The sequence below is a fragment of the Lycium ferocissimum genome, chromosome 7 (assembly GCF_029784015.1).
Source record: "Lycium ferocissimum isolate CSIRO_LF1 chromosome 7, AGI_CSIRO_Lferr_CH_V1, whole genome shotgun sequence".
In the NCBI taxonomy this organism is placed as follows: domain Eukaryota; kingdom Viridiplantae; phylum Streptophyta; class Magnoliopsida; order Solanales; family Solanaceae; genus Lycium; species Lycium ferocissimum.
Genome location: NC_081348.1, coordinates 8,136,317 through 8,159,719, shown reverse-complemented (window position 1 = coordinate 8,159,719; position 23,403 = coordinate 8,136,317). Strand labels below are relative to the sequence as shown.

General features: G+C 35.3%; 2 protein-coding genes across 3 annotated transcripts; both read left to right on the top strand.

Moving 5' to 3' along the window:
* Positions 1-1,329: 1,329 nt before the first annotated feature.
* On the top strand, positions 1,330-4,263 carry LOC132063244 (protein MAIN-LIKE 1-like). The gene is made up of 2 exons (XM_059455708.1): positions 1,330-1,554; positions 2,263-4,263. The coding sequence occupies exon 2, from the start codon at positions 2,274-2,276 to the stop codon at positions 2,979-2,981; it is 708 nt and encodes a 235-aa protein (XP_059311691.1). The 5' UTR covers positions 1,330-1,554; positions 2,263-2,273; the 3' UTR covers positions 2,982-4,263.
* Positions 4,264-9,149: 4,886 nt separating this feature from the next.
* On the top strand, positions 9,150-22,035 carry LOC132063242 (uncharacterized). 2 transcript variants are annotated; one of them, XM_059455706.1, is made up of 17 exons: positions 9,150-9,546; positions 9,660-9,702; positions 10,944-11,065; positions 11,641-11,748; positions 11,947-12,091; positions 12,171-12,263; positions 12,923-13,015; positions 13,130-13,667; positions 15,651-15,793; positions 16,021-16,355; positions 17,181-17,348; positions 19,209-19,499; positions 19,599-20,015; positions 20,113-20,157; positions 20,246-20,331; positions 21,162-21,252; positions 21,456-22,035. In XM_059455706.1, exons 1-17 carry the CDS (start codon positions 9,367-9,369, stop codon positions 21,534-21,536), a joined length of 2,979 nt encoding a protein of 992 aa, XP_059311689.1. In that variant the 5' UTR covers positions 9,150-9,366; the 3' UTR covers positions 21,537-22,035. The 2 variants fall into 2 exon arrangements, with proteins under 2 accessions (XP_059311689.1, XP_059311690.1); XM_059455707.1 differs by having other exon boundaries at positions 9,464-9,562.
* The last annotated feature ends 1,368 nt before the right edge of the window (positions 22,036-23,403 follow it).

Sequence of the window (23,403 nt, the reverse complement as noted above, 5' to 3'; positions counted from 1 at the left end):
TCATGTTAAGCAATGTTGGCTCAGATATGTTTCAGAGTTATATTAGTGTTTTTGCACTTTGATTTATATCATTCAGACTTTTAGTATATCAGCATGTGTTAGTTTATTTTCCGCATTCAATATTTTATGATATCAAATGTTGATTCAGCCAGCCAGTTGGTTCGCTCGGTCACATGTAATCAGGCACCGGGTGTCGTGTTACATCTAGGCCTAGGTTCGGGGCCTGACAAATATGTTAATGGATCTTTTCGTCAAATAAAAATTAATAAATTAATATCTTTCCCTACAACATCATGGTAATTAACAACTGAAGTTGTTCATAAGGATGTGATAGAAGTGAGGCATGAGTTTTCAACTCTCAAGAAAGAGCCGAGAGGCTAGATTTGTATCTTGGGGGAAAGACTGCTCAGAGTCTTATGAAGGTCAAGTGCAAGAATAAAATCCATAAAAAGACGGGTTGATAAAATTCAGGATCTTCTTGATCGACTGAATCGAGGGCTCACTCATTAATAAGAACTTTTAACAACTTATTAATGTTTAATTTTTGTTTTTATCTTATATTATGTATACAAATGTTTATGTAGTATTATTTGGTTTGTCTGTTGATAACTTTTGGTTTAAGATATAAGAGCTACACTTCAAATGAGAAACTAAGATTTTCAAAGAGAATTAAGAAGTTTTGCTGTAAGGCCATGGGAAGAAAGAATTTTACATTTTTCATTTTCTTGGGAAAGCATGAATCTCCCAAGTCTTGCTTGATTCTATTTCTAAGTGGATACTGGTAAATAATATGTTTCAAGATCATTTTTCTATTATCTCATCAGTGCTATATTCATATTCATTAGTTTTATCTGCATTTATTTTCAAATTTATGACCAATGCATGTCCATCCCCTCCCCCCCCCCCCTTTTTTTTTGGTTTCTATGTCTTTTGGGGTCTCTTGATTTCTTTAAGAGGTTTGTCATGATAAATACATTGTGTGACAAATTGTTTTCAATAATGCTATTTTTGATTTATTTTTAGATTGTGTTTGATGCTCCGCTTCAAAGATTGAATTTTTGACCAAAATAAGCCATTATTTAAGCCATTTCTCCAAAGTAATACGTTTTTTTGAAAGTTAACAGAATTAGCATAAACGTATTCCTGAGTAACGTATTAGGTATTATTTTATTCAAAAATTTCAACAGACAAAAAAGTCCCGAGTTAACGGCTTTAAAATATAATTTGTTACTGCCAGTCACGTATTATGGATAATACACTACCTAAGATAACGTATTATAACCCGGCCCGAATTAGTAATTGTCCCTGTTTTATGTCCCATACTTTAAAAACATTTTCTCCCTCTTATTAAAACAGATCCCAATTCTCCAAGCCCTAAACCCTCGTTCCCAACCCATACCACAACTATAACCGAAAAAACAAAAATTCACTACTGATTTTCATGAAACTCCACAAATCATAGCTGAGAAACTTTCAAAGCTTTGTATTATTTGCGATTATGCTGTCAAAAATCATTCGAAAAGCTTGGGACGGAGTATTTTTTCTTTGATTGAGGTATGTTTTCCTTCACAAAAATCATTTGTATTGTTTCTTTGATCTCTATTTTGGTTTTTTTCTTCCATATACTGTGTTCTTGGTGAATACCCAGTTACTTGTGTGTATGTACACGTGACTGATTTTATTTTGATGGGTTTAGGATTTTAATCTTTTAAATGAAGCAATATCTTGTCACTCTCTGTTCCTTGTGCAAAAATACTGTCTTTCTAGTTCTGCTGCTAATGCTTGGAGTCCCTGATGCATATAGGAATTGAAATGGGATCCATGATTGTTCAATTTTAGACAGTAGTTATAGGGCCTTCCTTTTTCACTACTGATATTCTTGGGTTATGGTTCCTTTAGCTTATATTTCTGTAGAAACAAGTTATATAATTGAAGCTAGCTATGTGGGTTACTAAAAATCGTATTGAAGATCAATTTAATATCATTATTGTCCTCTTTGAGAGTTCTTTTTTATTCAATTTGAGCTTCAAAATGATCCTGGTTATTGACCATTTTTTCAAAATTGCATATGGGGTGGATATATGTATTTGAGTAGAATTTGCATTTTAGTTGCAATTACGATTATATTGTCCAGTTTACGGAGTATCTTACATCTGTTTTATAGATAACTGCTTCATATGTTTGTATTGATAAGGTAATTTTTCGTAGCTATTAGTTGGGATTTATTTATTTATTATTTTGAAAATATTCACCTATGTGTAGGTACTTTCTTTATGGCTAGTAATAATGCATACCAATTGGATCCCGGTCCACTTGACCCGTCTGTATTAACTGAACAACTCACCCATAGGTCACGAGATATATGGGATGGCAAAGACAATATGGTTCTGAATACGAGGAGGTGTGATGGAAAGTTTTGGGACCTCGTAAAGAAACATCCCATCAAGCCACGAGTTTTAGAAGTGATTAAACTATCTGGATTGTACGGTGTTTATAGATCTCAGCGGCCTATTGTTGACCGTAGTTTGATTACTTCATTGGTGGAGAGATGGCGTCCCGAAACTCATACGTTCCACTTTAGGTCAGGTGAGGCGACGATTACCTTCCAGGATGTAGAGGTGTTGTATGGTTTGCCCGTGAATGGTAATCCAGTACTTGGGATTGAGCAGACAAGGGACAAAGCGCATTGGCAAAGTATTTGTGCAAGATTATTAGGTTTTACTCCAGTTCCTGGAGACATCAAATATAGTTGCCTCAAGGTATCTGCGCTTAATAAACATATGCAATGTCAGCTAAAGTTGTCGGACATGGAAACACAGGATATAGTCAATCAAATAGCTAGATGTTGTATGTTTTGGTTGATTGCTGGTACGTTGATGGCAGATACATCTGGTAGTTACTTGAAGCTTATGTACTTGCCTATTCTCGAGGACGTTAATGTGATTGGGTCTTACAGTTGGGGTAGTGCGACACTTGCATAGACAACCTAATAAATTATAAAACCTGCATCTCACAACCCATAGACCTTTGTTTGATGTTACCACCTTGAACTCTTTATTTTTGCGCAAACTCCAAATCGTCACGGCCCGTTTCAACTCTGCTTTGCTGCTAAAATACATATTTTTTTCCAAGTCTTTTTTGGCATCCTCGGACCAAACTGAACAACATCCCATCTCAGATTCTCGTGTAGAGATAAAAATATCTTCCTCGTTCTCCAACGTCGTAAAATATGGTATATCATGACATGGAGTTTCGGACACACCATGACCAAGTTGATTATGAGGATTTACACCAATATTATTTTGAAGTAAATCTCCAATATCATCGATATCTTCATCAGGCTGACTTTCCATTTCACTCTCTTCATCATCTCCTGAAGGATCGTCATCCTCTAAACTTTCAGAGCTAAGTTCAGCATTTGCATCATTATACAAATCAACGCTGGTCTCAGCGTCTCTGTGGAAAAAAGGAAGGAATCATATTAATAAATTGTAGTAAGATTGTAGGATATATAAGAAAGTTTTTTCTGTTAGCAGAAAACTTATACGAGTACTAACGCATTTAAAAGTTAAAAAATGCAACAATTTTAAGGTTTCTAATAAATCTGTTCTAGCACTAAATAATGGTGCAACAATTAAAAATATGTAAAGTGCAACAGTTGGTAGTACAAATATCTTCTTGGGAGTACATATAATTTGACTAATTTTTTTGTTGAAGATATATAAACCCAAGCTATCGGAAAAATATAATTTGTTGCTTTACCTGGCCTCATATTCTCTGTGGCTACTACTAATATGTCTTTGACTACTTGAGCCTTCATCAAATGATGGATGACCATGCCTGCTAGGACCTGCACCAAATGATTGACAGAAACCATGTGTTGCACTATATGATGACACATCGGTGTGAGATTGATTATAGAAATTTGGATTGTTGTGCATCGGCAATTGCTGGAATGATGGTTGAATAATCGATTTTGCAAAATGAGGCTGACTGGCCATAGCAAATCCGTAATTTTGAGTCAACAAATTCATGTGATACCCATATTGACCACTCATTTGAAATACATTATTTTGGTTTGTTGACTTGGTCTTTATATAAATCTCCAAAATATTTATATCAATCTTATCCACAAATTTTTGAGGTATGGCGAAAAATTATAGCAAGGACTGGTCATTCTCAATTTTAAACTCAATGAACCTTGTATTGTTACCTTGAAATGAGCATGGATATTTTCCAGAAATATCGATTTGCATATTTTCACTATCTGTCCCCATTTTCTCATGCAAGAGTTCAACCAATCAGCATAGTTCATTGAAATAGACATGCTAATAATCATTTTGGCACCTTCAGTATATCTGAATCCGTTCATTTCAGTAATTATTTCGCCACGCCAATACAAAGCAACCATCACATTATGCTCAAAATTGGCCATCTTTATCCCTACACACGAAAATAAGACACTTATTATCATTAATATAATAGAAAAATAAATTAAAACTATAGTTTTATTTTAACATATTACAACATATTTGACTTAATTAACTCATACCTGTTGAATTTTTGAATGTTGTTCCAACAATAGGCCACACAAGTAGAAGCTTTGCTGAAAATTGTGGGAATGTGGTTGAACATTCGTTTCATACATTACATTTTATAATGATCTGTGGTTTTGTTCGAAAAGTATGAGGAAGAGGGACTTTAGCAATTTTTCGTTATTGTGTGTCACGTTTTATAAGTAAAACGTAACTATAGATAACGTTTTATAGTCAAATCAGTCAGAAGGATTCTCAATTTGCAGGATTCTCTGCAAGATTCGATTGCGCGTGCATAGTTTCAGAGAAAACGTTACTGTCAGTTACGTTTTATACTTAAGTCGTAACTGCGGGTTACGACTTTAGGATCAATCAATGTCAGATTTGACATTGTACCTGAAATTTCTAAATTCGTTACTGGCAGTAACGAATTATATTTTAACGCCGTTAACCTGCGCCTTTTTTGTCTGTTGAAATTTTTGAATAAAATAATACCTAATACGTTACTCAGGAATACGTTTATGCTAGTTCTGTCAACTTTCAAAAGAACGTATTATTTTGGAGAAATGGCTTAAATAATGGCTTATTTTGGTCAAAGACTCTCAAAGATTGGTGTCTCAAGTGAGGTGTTTTCAAGGAAAAAAAAATAGGATGCCCGAGTGAATAAAATTTAATCTGATCTAGTTCAGGATTTCATGAGACACTATTGTATTTTCATTAGTTGAATGAACTTGTTTGCAAAACTGGTTCCGTTATGGAAAGTGCAAATGACATGGCTTGCCACATTTTTGTCTCTACTCAAATAGAACATTCTTTTATTTCTCTATTGTGCAAAATTGTGTGATACATTTACTTTCAGATGCTTTTTTTTTATTTTTTATGAAGCATTTTCATATGCTATTATTATCAAGTTGTATATATATCACTAAAACAACTGGTGTGTTATTTTCTATCTTTATTAAAGGGACGGTGCCTCATTTTAGTTAGTTCACGAAAAAAATGCACATTTTAAACTTTGTGATCTGCAATATCACCCATCAGTTTATCCAATAGCGCATGAAAAGTAATTGCTTGAATTTATATGCTTTAGTGTCACCGTTTGAGGACAATGTATGGAGAATGCATTGACTTTTATGTTGGGCCATGATTTGCACGAGCATACCTATCTAGTAGCAATATACTAGTCCTTACAATTTTAAACACAATTTAAATCTTTATCGATAAGAAAAATATGACTTATTGGTACTTAAAACTGCTCCCAACTTTCCCCACCTCATCACAAGAGAGAGAGAGAGGAAAACGATATGGACGCATCTAATTAATTTTCAAGTTATTAAGTTAGTACTTCCTCTAGTTTAAAGAATGTCTACTTAGCCTTTATTTTTTATTAAAAAAGAGTTTTTACTTATCAAATCAAAAAGTAATTAACCTTATTTTTTTTTCTTCTGATTTGCCCTTATTAAGTGTTAAGTGACCAAATTCCTATACCTATTTAATTAGGAATAATTTAGTCAAATTACCTATTTTTGCCTAGGAGTTAATATTATTTTAAGGGGTATGCAAATGATTAAGTGGACACTCTTTTTGAACCGGAGGGAGTACCATGTATTGTGCTTATTACATTGTATGCGACAGCCGAAATCATAGGACAACAATAATTTTCAATTGAGTTCCGTCATGGCCAATGAACATAAAAAAAGGAATATAGTTGTAATTATATTAATTCTTTTTGGATGGATCAAAGTAGGGATAAACTGACTCATTTTATAAGGAGACAATTAGCTGTGTTTTTAAGATCTCGGACGACTAATACTATATCTGCAGCGAAAAGGACAATATTGGAGTTTTCTTCAAGAAAAATTGTTTAAATCACTGTGAGTGTTTGAATACACAACTTCGAATTAGCACTTTCATTTTATCTATTAGCATTAGGTATATCGATTCATGCTACAACGTGTTCAATTCAAGAAAGTGCTAGTTTTATTAAAAGAAACCTAACTTTCCTCGTGAGGTTAACTTTTATAAACCTTTAGTATGAAATACTGTTTTTGTCATCAAGTTATAAAAATAACTACAATAGTCTACAGATAATTTTCATAAAAAAAGTGATTAGTAATTTTAAGAGGTATAGTAGCAAATTATTTATTGTAGCAGATTGAGATACCCAATGCGGTAAGAATTATTTGCACTATCGATCATGTATATAATTAAATATTTTCCTTAAATGCACTGAATTAAAGAAATAGAATTCATTTATTTGAACAAATTACATGTCGAACACATTTGTTTGTGTATGAAACTTTGCGCACTCTTCTATTTTTGTCCTTTGACCCTTCTTTCTTTCTTTCTCTTTTCTTCTTTTTAGCTACTTCATTATCTTCCCGGAGAAATTGGCCAATAGCAATTATTGGACAGCTAAATAAGTTTTATTCCAATGATTCAAAATTATTAATTATTTAATCATTTTTAAACGAGGAAAATTTTTTTGACAATTATTTTATAGCTAAAACATGGAAAAACTCACAGAAACATTTATCAGTTTGGACTCAATGAATCATACATAGAGTCTGAAATTTCAACAAATTTTCATATTTTAGATTGTGAAAGTTTGAACTCCATGAATCATTTATGAAATTCCACTTGTTAAAATTTCAAACTCCAACACAAAATGCTAGTGTTGTTCGTATTTTAGCTATGAGTTTGTTGTCCAAATTTGATCCTCACATAAAAAAGGGACTGCTTTCTATCCAGTAGTTACATAAAAGATGACTAATTTTTGATTGCCGGCTTAAAAAGATGGCCATCCACCTGATTTTTACCTTTTTTTTTTTTTTTTCATGACTCTGTCGCTAATGACGTTAAGAGATTAAAAACAAGGAGAGCGAATTGGGCCGACCAAATCAAGATCCCTCCAACAAAGAGTAGTCATTTGCACTTTTGTCCCTGCTTTGTGTTTGGCTGAATTTTTTTCTCTCAAGACAAACAACTTTTTTACGGGGCGTATGTTTATATTTTCCCATAATAATATTTCACAATTTTTACCATATCCCTTAAAGAACTTATGCCTCACTAGACATAATTTTAATTTTGAAGGACCAAAATTAAAGCCATTTGAAGGCTAAACCATGCAATTTCTTCAGGCTAATAAAGGGGTGGTTTTGATCTTTTTGGCCCCACTTACCATTTTTTTTTTAAAAATAGCCTCCGTTTTAAATATAAGTGATGGACATAAATTAGAATTTACCTGTAAGGCAGGAGTTTAGAATATTTCAAGACGGTAAACGTATTCAATCAACCGCACGTTCTGCCTTATAGGGAAAAACTAGAATTTATGCATGATGGGCAACAGAAGTTGGTCCCAGCAAATTTTTTTTTTTTTTTTTAATTAAATATGGACAAAAATTGAAAACCGGACGGTTTTGGGAACAGCACGGTGTCATTTCAACAGCACAGTGTTCAAATTTTTGCGCGGACTGCCCTTCTTTTGGGGTGGTCTTTAAATTTTGCCCCTCAAATTTGTGGTCTTTAAATTTTGCCCTCATATTTAATCTTTAAGTTGTGCCCTTGACTTGAAAAGGTGGGCAAATACATAAAGTTACGGGTTCGAACCCCGCTCAAGCATAAAATAAAAAAATAATTTCGCAAGCGGGGATCGGGGGAGAGTATGCCGGATCCGGCATACAATCTTTAAGGAAAAGCTAAAGTTATGCCGCACATAACTAAAGTACGCCCCCATAAGGCAGAATTTTTCTAAGACATAGTTTAGTTATGCCTTATGGGGCGAGAATTTTAGTTAAGGCATAACAAAATTATGCCCCATAAGGCAAGAACTTTTCCTTAATGCATAGACTTTGCCTTATAAGGCAAAGTTTAAGTTATGCCTTAAGAAAAACTTTCGCATTATGGGCATACTTTTAGTTATGTCTTGGGGCACACTTTTAGTTAAGGCATAACTAAAAGTTTACCTTGAAAAGTAAATATATATATATATATATATATATATATATATATATATATATATATATATATATATATATATATATATATATAAGGACTTTTACTTAAACACAACTAAAAGTTCCTTCGTACTTTTACTTAAACACAACTAAAAGTCCCGCCTCCGTACTTTTTACTTAAACACAACTAAAGTCCGATTTTTACGGTTTTGGGAGTTAACACAACTAAAAGTCACGGTGTCATATATATATTTTTTTAACTTTTCAAGGAAACTTTTAGTAATGCCTTAGCTAAAAGTGTGTCCCATAAAACATAACTAAAAAAAGTATGCCCATAAGGCGTAAGTTTTCCTTAAGGTATAACAAAGTTTGCCTTATAAGACAAAATTTAATGGGCAAACTTTTATAGGCCGACAGACTGTAACTTTGTGACACGGGACCGGACCCATTAAGTATGCGGGTCCCGCACCAATTCTTCACAAGTGTATCACATTTAACTTTCCTTGCGAATTTTTTTTAAATTTTTGACTGCGTGTGGGTTCGAACCTTGGAACACTGTGGGTTTTTAATGAAGGAGCGAAAATTTAAAGATTTCAAATATGAAATGAAAATTTAAAAATTTTAAAACGAAGGGCAATTCTGCGAATTGCCCCACAGTGTTAAGGAAAACGAACCGAAAGCCCATTTCATGGAGGCCCATTTAGACCAGTCACAATTCACAAAGACTTCCCGCTTCTTTTTCTGAATCTACAGAAAATTCATTAATTTCAGGAGAAAAGCTCAAAAGCCAAACACAGCAAAAGCACACACTCGCCGAGCTGTTTGTTTCTACACACACACCTGGACATGTAATTATAGTTGCAGCAGTAGAGAAAATGATGACGACGAAGGTGTTCAACGGAGCAAATGTATTCATGTCGCGAAATCTGGTCCCACCTGAGCAATTCGACGCGCTTCACGACGCGCTCAAACTCAACGGTGCTCAAGTCTTCCTCTGTTGCGACCCTTCCCGAAATGCTCCCACTGATTACCACCTCATTTCTTCTCCTCAGCATGTAACGTTTATTGCCAGTTTTGTGTACTAAATTCCTTAACTAATTGCTCTGTCTCATAATCATGTCCTACTATATGTTTTGACAAATTTCAAAATTCAATATGCTCTTTGCAGGACAAGTTTGGGGATCTTCAAGCTAAGGGCTGTAACTTGATAGGTACTAATTTTGTTTCGACTCTACTTTACTTGTTTCCCTGTGGTTTTGACTGGTAGGAGTTGGTATTGGTTCAGATTGGAGATAATTTGGATGTTTAATTATGGGAAATTCGCTTAGCCTTTGTTTTTATAGCGTCGCATTTTGATCCTCTCGTATTGATCTAGTTGATTTTTCTTTTCTGGTGAGCCCTAATTTTTGGTAGTGTGGTAATTTGTACCTTAATTATTGGGGTTTGGTCTACTATATATCACAATTGATCTTGTGTTTCAATTTCTAAAGTGGTTATCCTTTTATATGGTGACATCACTGCTCTTTAGTGAAACTGAGTGAACTTAGTTCCATGGTAATGATTAATGAAGTAATTACCTTTTGTTGTCTGTTAGAAGTCCTGAATGCCAAAGTTATCTGCCTTACTATACTGACTATCTTCCCCTTTCAGCATAATATAAGGTTCAAATGGTGTTTTTTTTTTCTTTTTCTGTTTGATGCCTATTTTCCAATATACACCATTGGTTGCTTAAATGTGAAGATATATATTTTTTCGGAATTTAATTTACTGTTTTGTGTTTCTATTCCTGCTTCTATCGTTGAGTAGATATCCTAGTCTTCTCTAGTAACAGTATCAGAGGCAAATAAACAACGCTAATTAACATTGGTTTTTGGGTAAAAACCTTAAATAGTAGTATAAAGCTGAATTTTTCAGGTAAAGTTTATGTTGGGTCATGCATTTACAAGTTTATATCATATTCTGATATCTTATAGTGACTTCTTCATTCATGATCATGATTGAGACTTCTATTACACAAGATAGTTAACTTCGTATTATAGATTGCCAAGTATCACAACTACGAAAACATTTACTCACTCTGTAATATAGAATTTAGCTAAGCTAGTGTCAGAACTATAAAGCCATTTATTCCTGCCTGTTCATCTGTAGTGGTTTGGTATATTTTACTAGATAAATTGTATTTGATCCTAGCAAAAATAAAATTCCAAAAAAAGATGCTCAGTGCAGCCATCCTCTAAATGCGTCCAAACATGTCAATGTCTCACATGCATTTTGCTGGAATTAACTTAAACATAGAAGTAATATGCTTGAACTTTACATATGGCAAACTGAGGGTGTTTTTTTCTTATCCTGTCGAGAGTGTTTAACAGGTAGTAGCAATAGGGCTACTGGTCTTGATATTGCTAATTCAACTGTAGTTATACTGATATTGATATCCATTTCCGGTCACAAGGTCCACAATGCGTGCTTTCCTGTGCGAAAGAACAAAGGCCACTACCCAAGCAGGGGTTTACTTGTTGCCTTGCAATGGATGGGGTTAAGATCCTGGCATCTGGTTTTGAGATGGATGAAAAGGTACTCATCTCTATCTGAAATCTCAATGATTTTTCTTTGCGGAATGTAAATGAAGAAGGATGGAGACAACATCTTCAGGATAAACTAGCCATTATGTATAGCATGTGAAAGCTCCTATATGACTTGAAGTACATCTTCCATTTACTTCCATTGAGAACATTTGTATATTCAGAACTCGTACATTAAGATTAATATTAGCTTCTCTGAAGCTTTCCTCTGTTATCTCTTCGGAAGATATATAAACATTTGTGAGAATTCCAGGGAAATATGTCTTCCTGCTTTATTTGTGAATGGCGCAGTGTTTATTTGTATCCTCACTGAAACTTAAGAACCGGTGATTTGCTTGCTCAATATACTGACACACACTTCGTTTGTGCCATTCTCCTATATGCCCGTGTCTTGCACTGATGCTTTTGTCTTTAAGCCAAAGGCTCATTGGATACTCTTGAAAATGTCTTTTTAATATGGAATTATAACAGGTGGATTACCACATATATAGTGGAGCAACAGTTTTGCTTGAGCTCATTATTCTATTTTATGATTGTCAATCGATTCTAATTGTTCATAGTTTGCAGGTTGAAATTGGAAAGTTGGTGATTGCAATGGGAGGAGTCCTGCAGACAAAAGCATCATTGGATGTGAGCTTTGTTATTGTGAAGAATGTTTTGGCTGCAAAGTACAAGGTCTTCTATTATTTTATTCTCCTTTTTCCTTTTTTAGTTGGAAATATAAAACAAGTCCCCAGGGTCCCATTGACACACTCCCCCCCCCAAAAAAAACAAAACCCACCCAAAAAAAGAAGAAGAAGATTTCAAAATATTTAGTGGTATTGCTAACTATCACTCAGTTTCCGTTTCCCTTTATCTTTTTCTCCTGTGCAGTGGGCTTTAAACGTTCTAAAGAAACCAATTGTCACTATTAATTGGCTCCATCAATGCTGGAAAGAACACCGTCTTGTTCCTCAGGATTCCTTCAAAGTCCTTCCTTTTTCTGGGCTGACAATTTGTGTCACCAGAATTCCTGGAGGTTGACAACCTAGATCTCATAATAATTCAAACTCTTTTATTGTTCGTCTGTCTCTAATGTACTTGTTTTTATATCTCAGATGAGCGAAAGGAGATGGAAAAGATTATCTTGCAAAATGGCGGAAAATACTCTCCTGAGCTGACCAAAAAGTGCTCACATTTAATTTGTGATATATCCTTTTTGTAATCCTTCTGCAAAAGGAATTTGTGGATATATGTACTTTGTATATTTTACCAGACTAAGGATCAGGATAATCAAACAAGAAAATGAGAACCTTGCAATCTGCGGAAAGACAATGATAGGACATAGCATTTAAAATCAAGATCGAGAGAAGCTTTGGATCAAGTAATGTGGTCAAGTAAAACATATATGTGAGGTAGTACACAGATATGAGAAGAGTTTCTATGTGGGTAACATTTTACTACTAAGCTAACCGTAAAGTACAGACTCTCTCATGTTAAAGTGCTCATGGTGGTGTCATTGTGGGTCTAAGAAATGTCAGACATAGGAAAGACCAAATGTAATGTCAATGACACACTGCGTCAACTTTATTCCAGATTTTGTGACAATTAGGAAGTTGTTCTAGCCTCTTGGGCGAGATGTTGTAGTCCTACGATCCAACTCCCTCCGAAATGTGTGTCTCTCTTTAATATGTTTGAAGTCTGAATTGTTCAAGCTCCATGGTCAAGGTTAATTTTCAGTTATTGCACTATGTTGCTCCTCTTGTCATGCACACCTGTATGATTTTGAGCACTCAGAAGTCGCGCGTTCTTTGACCATTTGGTACTTGCTCAAGTGTTATCATAGTTCGTTTCCTTGACAGTTAGTACACTCCAGAAGGTGACAAATACAAGGTTGCCAAAAGATGGGGTCTCATACATACTGTTACTAAGAAGTGGTTTGACCAATCTGTTGCAAGAAGAGGTAATTTTTCTGGGGGAAAGCTGCATTTTCCGGTTCCATCTGAAGTTTTCAATTGGCTAAGGAATTTTTGTGGTGCAGCTTCTGACCTTTTCCTTTCTTTTTTGGGATGAATAGCATGTCTTAATGAGGAGTCGTATCCTGTTCAGGCTGGTTCAAATACTCTGAGCACCGTAAGAATGACAAATCAACATAGCCTGGAAAAGGGCATGAGAAACCTACAAGGGTTGTCCTCCTTGGCTACGGCATCAAATGCAGAACCCGTTTTGTGCAGTCGAGTGGCTGATTCAGATCTGCAAGCTACTCTCTCGCAAAATATGTCTGCTACATCTTCATATGCTCCAGTGTTTACAAAGGAGGAGAATTCACCTGCTGAGAACCCGAAGAGTGATTACAGTGCTCCTGTCTCTACAAAGGACGAGGACAGTGGAGCACCTACAGAGCAGGAAATGAATGGTTGTGATGGTGGTGTTGCTGATGACTCTCAGACAGATGACAATGATCTTTATCTTGCAGATTGCAGGATCCTAATTGTTGGTTTTAATGCATCTGAAATGCGAAAACTTGTCAACCTAGTCCGAAAAGGTGGTGGTTCTCGTTACATGTCTTTCGGTGAAAAGTTGACACACATAATAGCTGGAAATCCATCAGAGAAGTAAGTTTTAGTATGTTTATGATCGTTTCGTGAATGGCTACTTAAATACTTTCTTAAAGTGGTGAATAGATGGATGCCCAGTGGACCATGTAATGCATTTTGTTAGCAAATGATCTAATATTTGTTCAGAGCCTCAGGCCCTAAAATAGATTGATTTGAACATTATGCAGCTTGTGTTTCAGTATTTATCTTTGCATTTGAGATAAGAGAAGAAAGAAGGTGTGACACTTTTCACTGACTTGAATGATTATAACTATTTACAAGAGGCGCTTCTATTTAAGAGCCTTAGGCTACGTTATGACCATATGGTAGGTAACCATTTTGGATGCCTAACAAGGAAGTAATTATTTTATAATTAAATTCAAAATATCCTAGGGTAACCTATAAACTAGTCTATAATATTTTCCTTACAGGTTCAGTGAATCTAGACGTGTTTGAATCCAGAACGCATATTCTCTAACATTCAAAACGCTCCCTCAAACTTAAATCGGGAAAATGAACTTGAGTTTGTTTATTTCGAAAACATAGTGCGGAGAAAGTTTGTTTATTTTGAAAACATAGTGCGGAGAAGCTTTCGGTTGTTCGAAGAAAACGGAGCGGCACATGTTATGGGAGAGAGAGGTGAGGCTCTGTAGCTAGAAAGATGAGAGTGTTAGTCTCTGAAAGAAGAGAGGAGCAGCGTCAGTTGCTGCAAAGAGCGCACTGATCGCCGAAGAGGTGAATGACGTTGATTGTCGTAGAGACGAATAGGGCAAGTCGTTGAAGAAGATCGTAGAGGCTTTGATGGAATGAAAAAGAAGAAAGAAGTAAAATACTTCTTATTGACTTGTTTGATTAACAATACACAAGGGGGCGTCTTATATAGGAGCACTAAGCTACGTATTATACGGTAGGTAATCATTTTCTATGACTAATAGGGAAGTAATTGTTTTGTAATTCAATATTGAATATCCTAAGGTATCTATAGAATATGGGAGAATATTCCTTTGGAAGGATAAGTGGATTGGTACTGAGCCTTTGAAGGACTTGTTTCCGGATTTAGTTTTACTGGCAGAAAACAGAGAGAATGGGACTCGGACATCAACTTCAGAAGGAATCTCAATGTCTGGGATATCATAGGGCTGCTGATTTTTCCTATCATACAAGCACATTTCAACATCTGACTAACTTGGAAGCTAGTATCAGATGGCTGTCTGCCGACAAAGATTTGTTCAGTGTCTTGCTACAGAGATTTCACAAGAGAAGTCAGCCTACAAAGGCCTTGGCCTTGGAAGCAAATCTGACATAGTAAAGCCCCTATAAAGGTGGCCTGTTACACTTGGATTATGAGCAAAGAAGCTTGTCTTACACATGAGAATTTACAAAAAAGAGCTCTGGTCATATGCAGCAAATGCTTCCTATGTGGGACGTAATCTGAGCATTTGTGTTGCACTTCCAAGGTACATCCCAACTGTGGCAGTTCTTAATGAACATTATAAGTCTGCAGGTAGTCATATCTAGATCAACAACTGAGGTTTGGAACAGAATTGAACTTAGTTGACTAAAAATTAGGCAAGCTAAGGTTTTTTTGACTATGCGATTTAATAGAAGAAAAATTTCTTGTTCCATTCAAATATGCTCCTGACTTTTGACCTTCCTGATCATCGTCTTAAAGCCTTAGACAAGCAAACGGGTTTACCTGACATTATACCTTATGAAAGTAGAGCACAAACATTTAGGGGTTAACTGAAAAGATAAAAAGAAACTCTAGTGTGTATAATAATGTTAATAATCGGATGACTCGTTGTCAGTTGATCTATACTTCTATTTGTCTTGATATAAGGTCCTTATCAGCTAAGATAATCTGTATGTGCATCTTATGAATATCCACAGTACGTTTATTTATCTCATTGTTTGCAACTCCTTCCAAGTATATTCTGTTGTAACTGTTGCACAATTATACTCTTTACTCTCACTTATCAAGTAAAAATTACGATCTTGTAGTGAAATCAAAGAATTAAGAAACCTTGCGGCTTTGGGTGTCATTCATGTGGTAAAGTCAGGATGGCTGGAGGACTGTGATCGCGAGAATAAAGAAGTTCCTGTTCTAAGGAAGCATATTGCTTATGATTTACTTCTTCCGAAAGGTCTGGTAACCATTTTGTCTTTTTATTTCAGATATTTTACATTGTACTAGTTGCAAGAAAGCTATTTGTACAGAACTAATGACCTACTTTCATCTAATACCTTATTTTGTGCTGACCTACTTTCATCTAATACCTTATTTTAAGGAAAAGATATACGCTCATCTAAATGTTACATGCTGTACCTTCTTCATAAGCTTATTTTCCACTTTCTGCATTTTGGATTCTAGATCCTATTCACTCTAGTACCAGAGCTGCAATCAGCACGAGTATGAAGAGACAAGAAAAATCCTATGTGCATACTATGTCTTCGGATGAACATGCATGGAGAAGCACGGATTCTGGATGTGCGATGCCATCAAACAAAAGCAAAGAACTAGAAAATATGAATGATTTTAGAACTTCTTTGGGAGAGAACAGGGTTCAACATCAGCCCTATGCTTCTAATGGCAAAGATGAGTTCAAGATACTGAATGAATCCAGTTGTGCTGTTAATGGTAGAAGGTCATCTAGTGTGTTCGAGGGAAGGCGATTTTGCTTTTCAGCTTCATTTCCTGCTGATCGGGTGGGTTTTCTCAGATTTCTCATGATGTAGCTGAGTTTTCTGTCCTCAATGATATGTTTCTCTTCCTGTTTCACATAGAATAGATATCTGTGAATCCAGCCAAGTTACCCTTTCTTTTTTCGAATACTCTAAATTATTAGCTAGATTTATGGATGTGACTATGCAGGAGCACAAGATGCAGGTTCATTTGAAGTTCATTTCCTAAAACATGTTATTCACTTTATTTGGTATTTTATTAAGACCTTGAAGAAAATGAGAGCAAAAGAATTCTTGTGTTCTTCATCTAAAATTCGAAAGATTATCCGAAGGAAAGGCTAGTTAGTGGATAGGACTGGAAATTGCAATTCCATATAGGCTATTAAAATCTACATATTTGATCGGAGCTTGACACTGTTGGACCTTTATATTTTAGTGTTAACAAACATAACCTTCTGGATGTCGATGTATATGACAGTGACTTTTAGCTTGTAACTTGTATAAAAATGATGAACAGGCCTCATGGAATTTGTAACCTTTACCTCTCTATTCTAGTATCTGCTAGTCTATTCTGGTTTTCATACAAGGAGTTGAATTCCCTTGAATTCCTACTTTGTCCAGCAGTGCTTATTCTTTATTATTGTTGAATGGTTCATTCTCTAGAAATGTATACATTTATCATCATTTAACGAGTTTGGCATCTAGGTTTCTTCTGAGAGGGTTTAGTTATGTATTCTGAGATTTATGGCCTTTAACCTTCTCATCATCTCTCCAGCTACTTTTAGTCTTTCATTTTATGTTATTAAGTTATGTTCTAATTTAATATTAATGTTTTCATAATCTGTCCAGAGAGCTGAAATTGTTGAGTGGGTTAATCAAGGGGGAGGAGTGGTGGTGGAAGATCCGAATGAAACAAGTGTGCATTTCACTGTCGAGTGTCATGGTATGTTTTGCTCCAAGAATGATGGTGTTGCAGCTACTTTTGTATCAAGTCACTGGATTAAGTCTTGTCTAGAGGTACTTGAACGTGTGCCCCTCAAGCTCTTTTCTTGTTCCATTCTTTTTTCTCCTAATGTTTCTATAAAGCTTCCGCAGTTTAGTATTTTTTTCAAGACCACAAAAAGTATGACTTGCAATATGCAAACTAAATTAATATCTAACTAAGAAAGCTTAAATGGGCTGGAATTCAGATAGGTTTAAGGTCAAGGATTTGGATTTTACCAAGCATTCTGTTCAATTTATTTAACCTCCTATGCTGTCCTTATATCCTATGTACTAGTTATTAACCTTGGATACTAATTTACTTGCATGCATCTTCTGAATTGCATACAAGCCTATTTTCCATATCACTATGAAAATGGAGCTTATTAGGATGCATCTGTGTCAAGCCCAATTCATGGCTACGTAGGGTAAATTGGTATATTCCTATAGTAATTCAAAAATCAATCCAACTGATGATCTAATTATCTTGATCCTGCGCTAATCAATCTTTGTCCAATCCTATACTCCTTTTTACAAGTGGACTATATTATTCCCAATCTATTGCAATAGGTGGCCACTCAATTACACAAATTAAGCATAAGATTGGATAAATAATACCAGACCCATCTAATGTAAAGCAAGGAGAACTCAATTAAATATTTAATCCATGCTCGCTTTCATTAAATTCCTATTATTACACAACTTACCTCATGAAATAGCAAAAGAACAACATGATACATGTATTACAAATCTAAGAGATATAGGAAGATAAAAAGGTAGATCTTAGGGTTGAATCCTTTGAATCATCAATCATCGTGCTCCTTGTGTTGTTCTTGGCTCCGGAAACTTCATTCCGAGCTCCTGAATTGGCCTCCTTTCACTCTTCCATAAACCTTTGTTAAATCTGAAGAAAAGAAAAAGATTCCGAACTCACGTGCATTTTGAGTTATGTGATTTCAATAAGCTTGTAATCCTAAACTTTAGGTGCTTCACATTTGCTTGAATCCGAATAACTTTTTGATGCGATCATATCAATGCTTTGCTCTGGGAGATTTTAGTTAATTTGGACATAACATAGCGTAGCAGAGTTCAAATGACGAGCTGTTTGAACCACTAAAGACTACACTTCTAGGGTTATAATATTCTGCCCAAATTCCTAAAAACCTGAGAGTCGCGCATCTCTGAGGTTGATCATGATACTCTTAATAAAGTATGTACTTTTCGCTTTAATTTCTAACTTCTCTTGACTTGTCCTGTGTTGACGTTCACCATTTGACTTTAAAGCTTCTTTGTTTCTATCACTCGATTAATGACTATTCTTTTCCTCTTTCATAACCTACACAAACATGCCAATTGGGATGAGGTACACACAAAATGCTCAATTTCTAGCAAAACGTAAATTAGGACTTGAATAAATATGTATAAAATCAACTCATCAAGTTATGAGCGACTTCCGCTAGAGAATATATTGATATGCTTATCTATAATTTCAAGTAATAGAAAAAATTCTCTTGAATTCACTCGATATATGTGTTTTGCTTTCTAAGTATTTTAACACAATAATGATATTTTAACTGATATATATTGTCGAATTTGATTTAATTTCATTTTCATTTATTAATGTCTTTTTGATGATCTCGTCTTTTGTCTTTTTCAAAGTCTATAAGTCCTTTAGATACTCCCCTGAACCTGAGGGTGGGGAGTGGAAGAGGATGATTCTCTCTGTAGACTCATTTTCTGTTAACTTGAGATGCTACTTTATATCTGCTCAATTCATAGTAAAAGGTGCAGAGTCATTGATATAAACTCTGCACTTTCTCCTCTTCTTTTCTACTCACTGAATTCTTGCATTTTACAAATTGAGGCTAATGAGAACCAAATATTGTTTCTATGAAGGACGGGTGCTTGCTGGATGTCGGTAGTCACATCCTCTATTCTCCACTTCCATGCCGAGTTCCTTTCCCTGCATTTCAGAGTTTTCGTTTATGTGTTTCACAGTATGATGAGAAAGAAAGACAGTTGCTGAGAAATTTGTGTTTTACAATTGGAGCCAAATTTGTTGAGAAATTGACTAAAAGGGTCACACATTTGTTGTGTAAATTTATCAGTGGCCCGAAATATGAGGCTGCATGTAAGTGGGGAATACAACCAGTCACTTGTGAGTGGATTTATGAGTGTATCAAGCAGGTTAGTGCAGTCCTTGCCTTCTAGATCTTTGTACTCCTTTCTTCTTTTCCATTCTTTATCGCTTCATGGTAGCTTCTTATTATGGTTGTTCTGGAGCAGAACAAAGTTGTTTCTGCAGATCCATTTTATCCTAAAGAAGTCACTTCTGAAGACCGAGAAGCTGGGGCGTGCACAATGAGCCAGTTCCCCACACAAGCTTTTAGGACGATATCTGGTGATACAGCTTCCCAGCCTCAAACCCAGCCCCAAGAACTCATAAATGTGAGAACTGAAGCTTTTGCTGGTAGTAGTACTGCAAAGGAAGATATGAAGTATTCAAATAGATGGAATAAGAAGGCAAGGCTCTTTGTGGTTGAAGAACCCAATTGTTCATATTCCTGCTTATCAAGTGAAAATAATGCATTCTGCGGGGCAGATCCCCCAGAAAAGAACCTGATAGGAGGTATTAAAGAAGGTTCTTCCGCAGTTCCTGATGTTGCTGCTGCTATAGAGGATTTATTGGAGCAAACAAGCAAGGTAATTTATGATAAAATAAAGCGTCTTTAGTTTTTTTGTGTTGGGGAAGTCTGGCTCTTGATTCGTGAATAATTTTTTCAATGGCTTCTGACATTAGATCCATGATCAAAAGTCTCCATCGAGAAGCGAGTGTGATAAAGAAGTATCCTTTTTTCAAGTGCTTTCTTCTATCTTTCGTTCTGCTTTACTCTGGAAGTATGCAAAGTTTGAGTCCTTTGACTCTCAAGCAGCTTTTTACATCTGGTTCCACCGCTCTTGCTCAAGGTGATGGAGATCATCCTGCTACGCTTGGATTGTCTAACCACTGGACGAACAGGTGACCAATTTTCCATGCTTTTGGTCAAATTTGGTGCTGTCTCATGTCTTTGCTTGTCTTCTTCACTTTCTCATCTTATTGCTGCTGCACTTGGCACCCATCACCTTTTGCTCCTCACCTGAGAATTTGAAAAATTATGGTGGCTAGAAATACGTTTCACTTGGATAGTTGTATTAGAAATTTCCACATTCTTAATGTATTGTATTTGGTAAGTTGATAGCTAATACCTCTGTTAACTAAATGCATTTTCATTCTCCTAATCTGGTTGGCTGTTTAGAATTAGTCACACTGCTAAACGGAAATACCTTTGTTAATATAGAGCTATAACCTACCAGGATTCCAAATACATTTACGTTGAGCATTAACGGCATCCCATTTATTGATTTCTGAGCCATGGTTGTATACGTTTACATTGCAAAACATTAGAAGTTCAATTTTAGAACCCCGTCAGTGTATGTTGGCCTACATTAGACAACGTTAAGTCCTGTTTCAGGAACACTACACAAAGCCAGCCCAAATAATCTGGTATTGGGGGTTACAGACTATATCTCTTGCATCAAAAGAAAATGAAGTAAAAAGCCTGACCAGCAGGCAGCAACAATTAGAAGTAGAACCATCAGTCTAGGAAGTGAAGTCTGTGGTAGACAGTTAGCTTTTTCTTTCATACACAACACATCGTCATCCAACAGTTTAAATATAGATTTCTGACAAACCGTTTCTAATGCTCTGCCTTTGGTTTTGAATGTGCTGGTTTGGTTTAGATTTTCTTTCATGTGTAGCCATGTATCCGTTTTAGATTGGAGTTCAGTTTTATTACTTTTTCCCTTCAGGTTTGAGAAAAAGGACGAAAGCCACAGTAATTCAGGAGATGCAAATGCAAATGTGTACGATCACTTTAGTGAAACACAAACAGACTCTCAGGTTCGAGATTTTGTTTTTAATCATATCAAACTCTTGACACATGCTCTTCTCATCTGAGCTGAACTTTTTCTCTTTTAGAAATTGGCTGTTGGCTATCTGTGATTGAGTTTCATATATCGTTTACTCTTTTTCTTCTTATTACTATTCTTCTGATGTCTTCATATTTTACATCATGTTTTGTATCTATGCATACTTCATTACAGGTTGTTGGATATGCAGAAGATTTGTCTGGAAGACAAATGATTATTGATAGAGTACGAACAAGGAGTTCTGGCATGACTTGACCTGGGATTTTAGCGTCTTTGGCAGGGTAGATCACTTTCAAATCTTGGTTATTAGTTGATGGTGTTTCTGAGCTCTGCTTGCCATAGAAATACAATAGAATCCAACTCAGAAATGGGTGACTAGTCACTCAAAGCCGAAGCATTGGTTGTCAATCTTCTCTAAGCCAAGTTCAATCACAAAATAAAATTATAATAGTAATCATAATCTCCACTTAGCCACACCATGATGGTTCTCGGCATCTCCAGCTTAGAATTCTGCTTCACGAGTGCATTAAGTGAAACATTATTTTCTAAATGTATGGGATTAACGTGCGTGTATGTACAAAAGCTGCAATATGGAAATGTAATTAGGCCAAGTAATGGTTTAAAACTTTTCCTTTTTAAAATAGTGCTGTCTATTGGTACTCATTGTAATTTGTAAACAACCGTTCACATGAAAAGCAAGTCATACCACTCCATGAACTTGCAATGACTTTTCTTCTTCAATAGTTTGTTAATATCTGCGAGGGTGTGGGTGGTTTAGGCTTGATTCTTGATAATAATCCATGTAGAGTTCCATTCTTGGCTACTCTAAGGGGTCGTTGGTTAGATGTCGTATTTGAATTATACCGGCATTAAAATTTCTTTCAAATGAAATGTTAACGAATCATACATTCAATAATCTAATTATTATCGTTCATCATATTATAAACTTGTTTGCAAACCAAACGGTTTATTAACTGTGTAAGTGTAGCCTTCAATCCAAAAGTTGGTGCTTTTGATTGTCCAAAAGACAAATGTATTACATATTCTTTTCGATTGTCATGTTCTCTTATGAAGAAAAATTCTATGTACACCTTGCTTGAATAGAAGTGATAAGAACAAGGTAAATGGAGGAAAAAGGAAGTATCACGAAAGAATGTGGGGGAAAATCAATGTGATCTCCAACTATAGATTTTTAGTTCGAGCTTTGAGTATGGAAATAATTTGATAAAGAATCTTGCTCCGACTCCTCTAATAGGCCATACGCAAGGCAAATTTAAATTGAGTCAGTAAATTTCTACATATTAGAAAGGATTATTTAAATAAATAAAAAAAAAAGTGGACAGGAATTACGCACTTTTCTTTGGTCGGTGGAGGGGAAAATTTAAAGGCTTTCCGATATCTTCCCCATTTTTTTAATTTTTCATACCAAACAAGTAGAGGATAAAACGGTAACTCTTCTGGTTTCCTCTCCTAGTTTACAAACAAAGCAATCAAGTTATCCTGCTGCATGGATGAAATCAATAGTATGCTGAATCTTGACGAGTCCTCTACCATAGACTAACTAAAAAAACCGACCATGCAAAATAGAAAGGGGAAAAAAAAAAAAAAAACTTTTCACGACGAGTCTTAAAGTAAGGATGTAGTACAATTGGTAGTTCACATCTAGTTTTCCAAATCCTTCTTTTGTTAAGCTAAGGTAGCTTTGGAGCGTACCATTGTAGTGGTCCTCCCTCCCCAAATTAATGCCTTCCATTTGCTTAACTGACTCGAAATTATAACTTTGAAATTTTAAAAGGCTTACATAGATAATCTTCAGTGTAAATAACTTGAACTCGAAAAAACATATCGACATCCGATATTTATACCGATTTAATAAGTATATAATATGTGGTCTTCACGTACATTGTTATTACTAAATTATAGGTGTAGTTAATTACTCCCTCTGTCCCAATTTTATGTGACACTTTTCGTTTTTCGAGATTCAAACTTCATGAACTTTGATCAACATTTTAAGATGTATTTTTTCACCAAATTGATATAAGAAAAGTTGCAAATTATAGTACTTATCATGTAGTTTTCAAATATATAAATTTTAATCTTAAAATCTTAAGTTAATCTAATC

Bases quoted from the DNA above. Each gene is read 5' to 3' on its own strand.
- LOC132063242 (XM_059455706.1), top strand. From the start codon at position 9,367: ATGATGACGACGAAGGTGTTCAACGGAGCAAATGTATTCATGTCGCGA. The intron at 13,668-15,650 runs GTAAGTTTTAGT...ACGATCTTGTAG, and splicing joins GCTGGAAATCCATCAGAGAA to TGAAATCAAAGAATTAAGAA. The intron at 21,253-21,455 runs GTTCGAGATTTT...ACTTCATTACAG, and splicing joins AAACACAAACAGACTCTCAG to GTTGTTGGATATGCAGAAGA.
- LOC132063244 (XM_059455708.1), top strand. From the start codon at position 2,274: ATGGCTAGTAATAATGCATACCAATTGGATCCCGGTCCACTTGACCCG.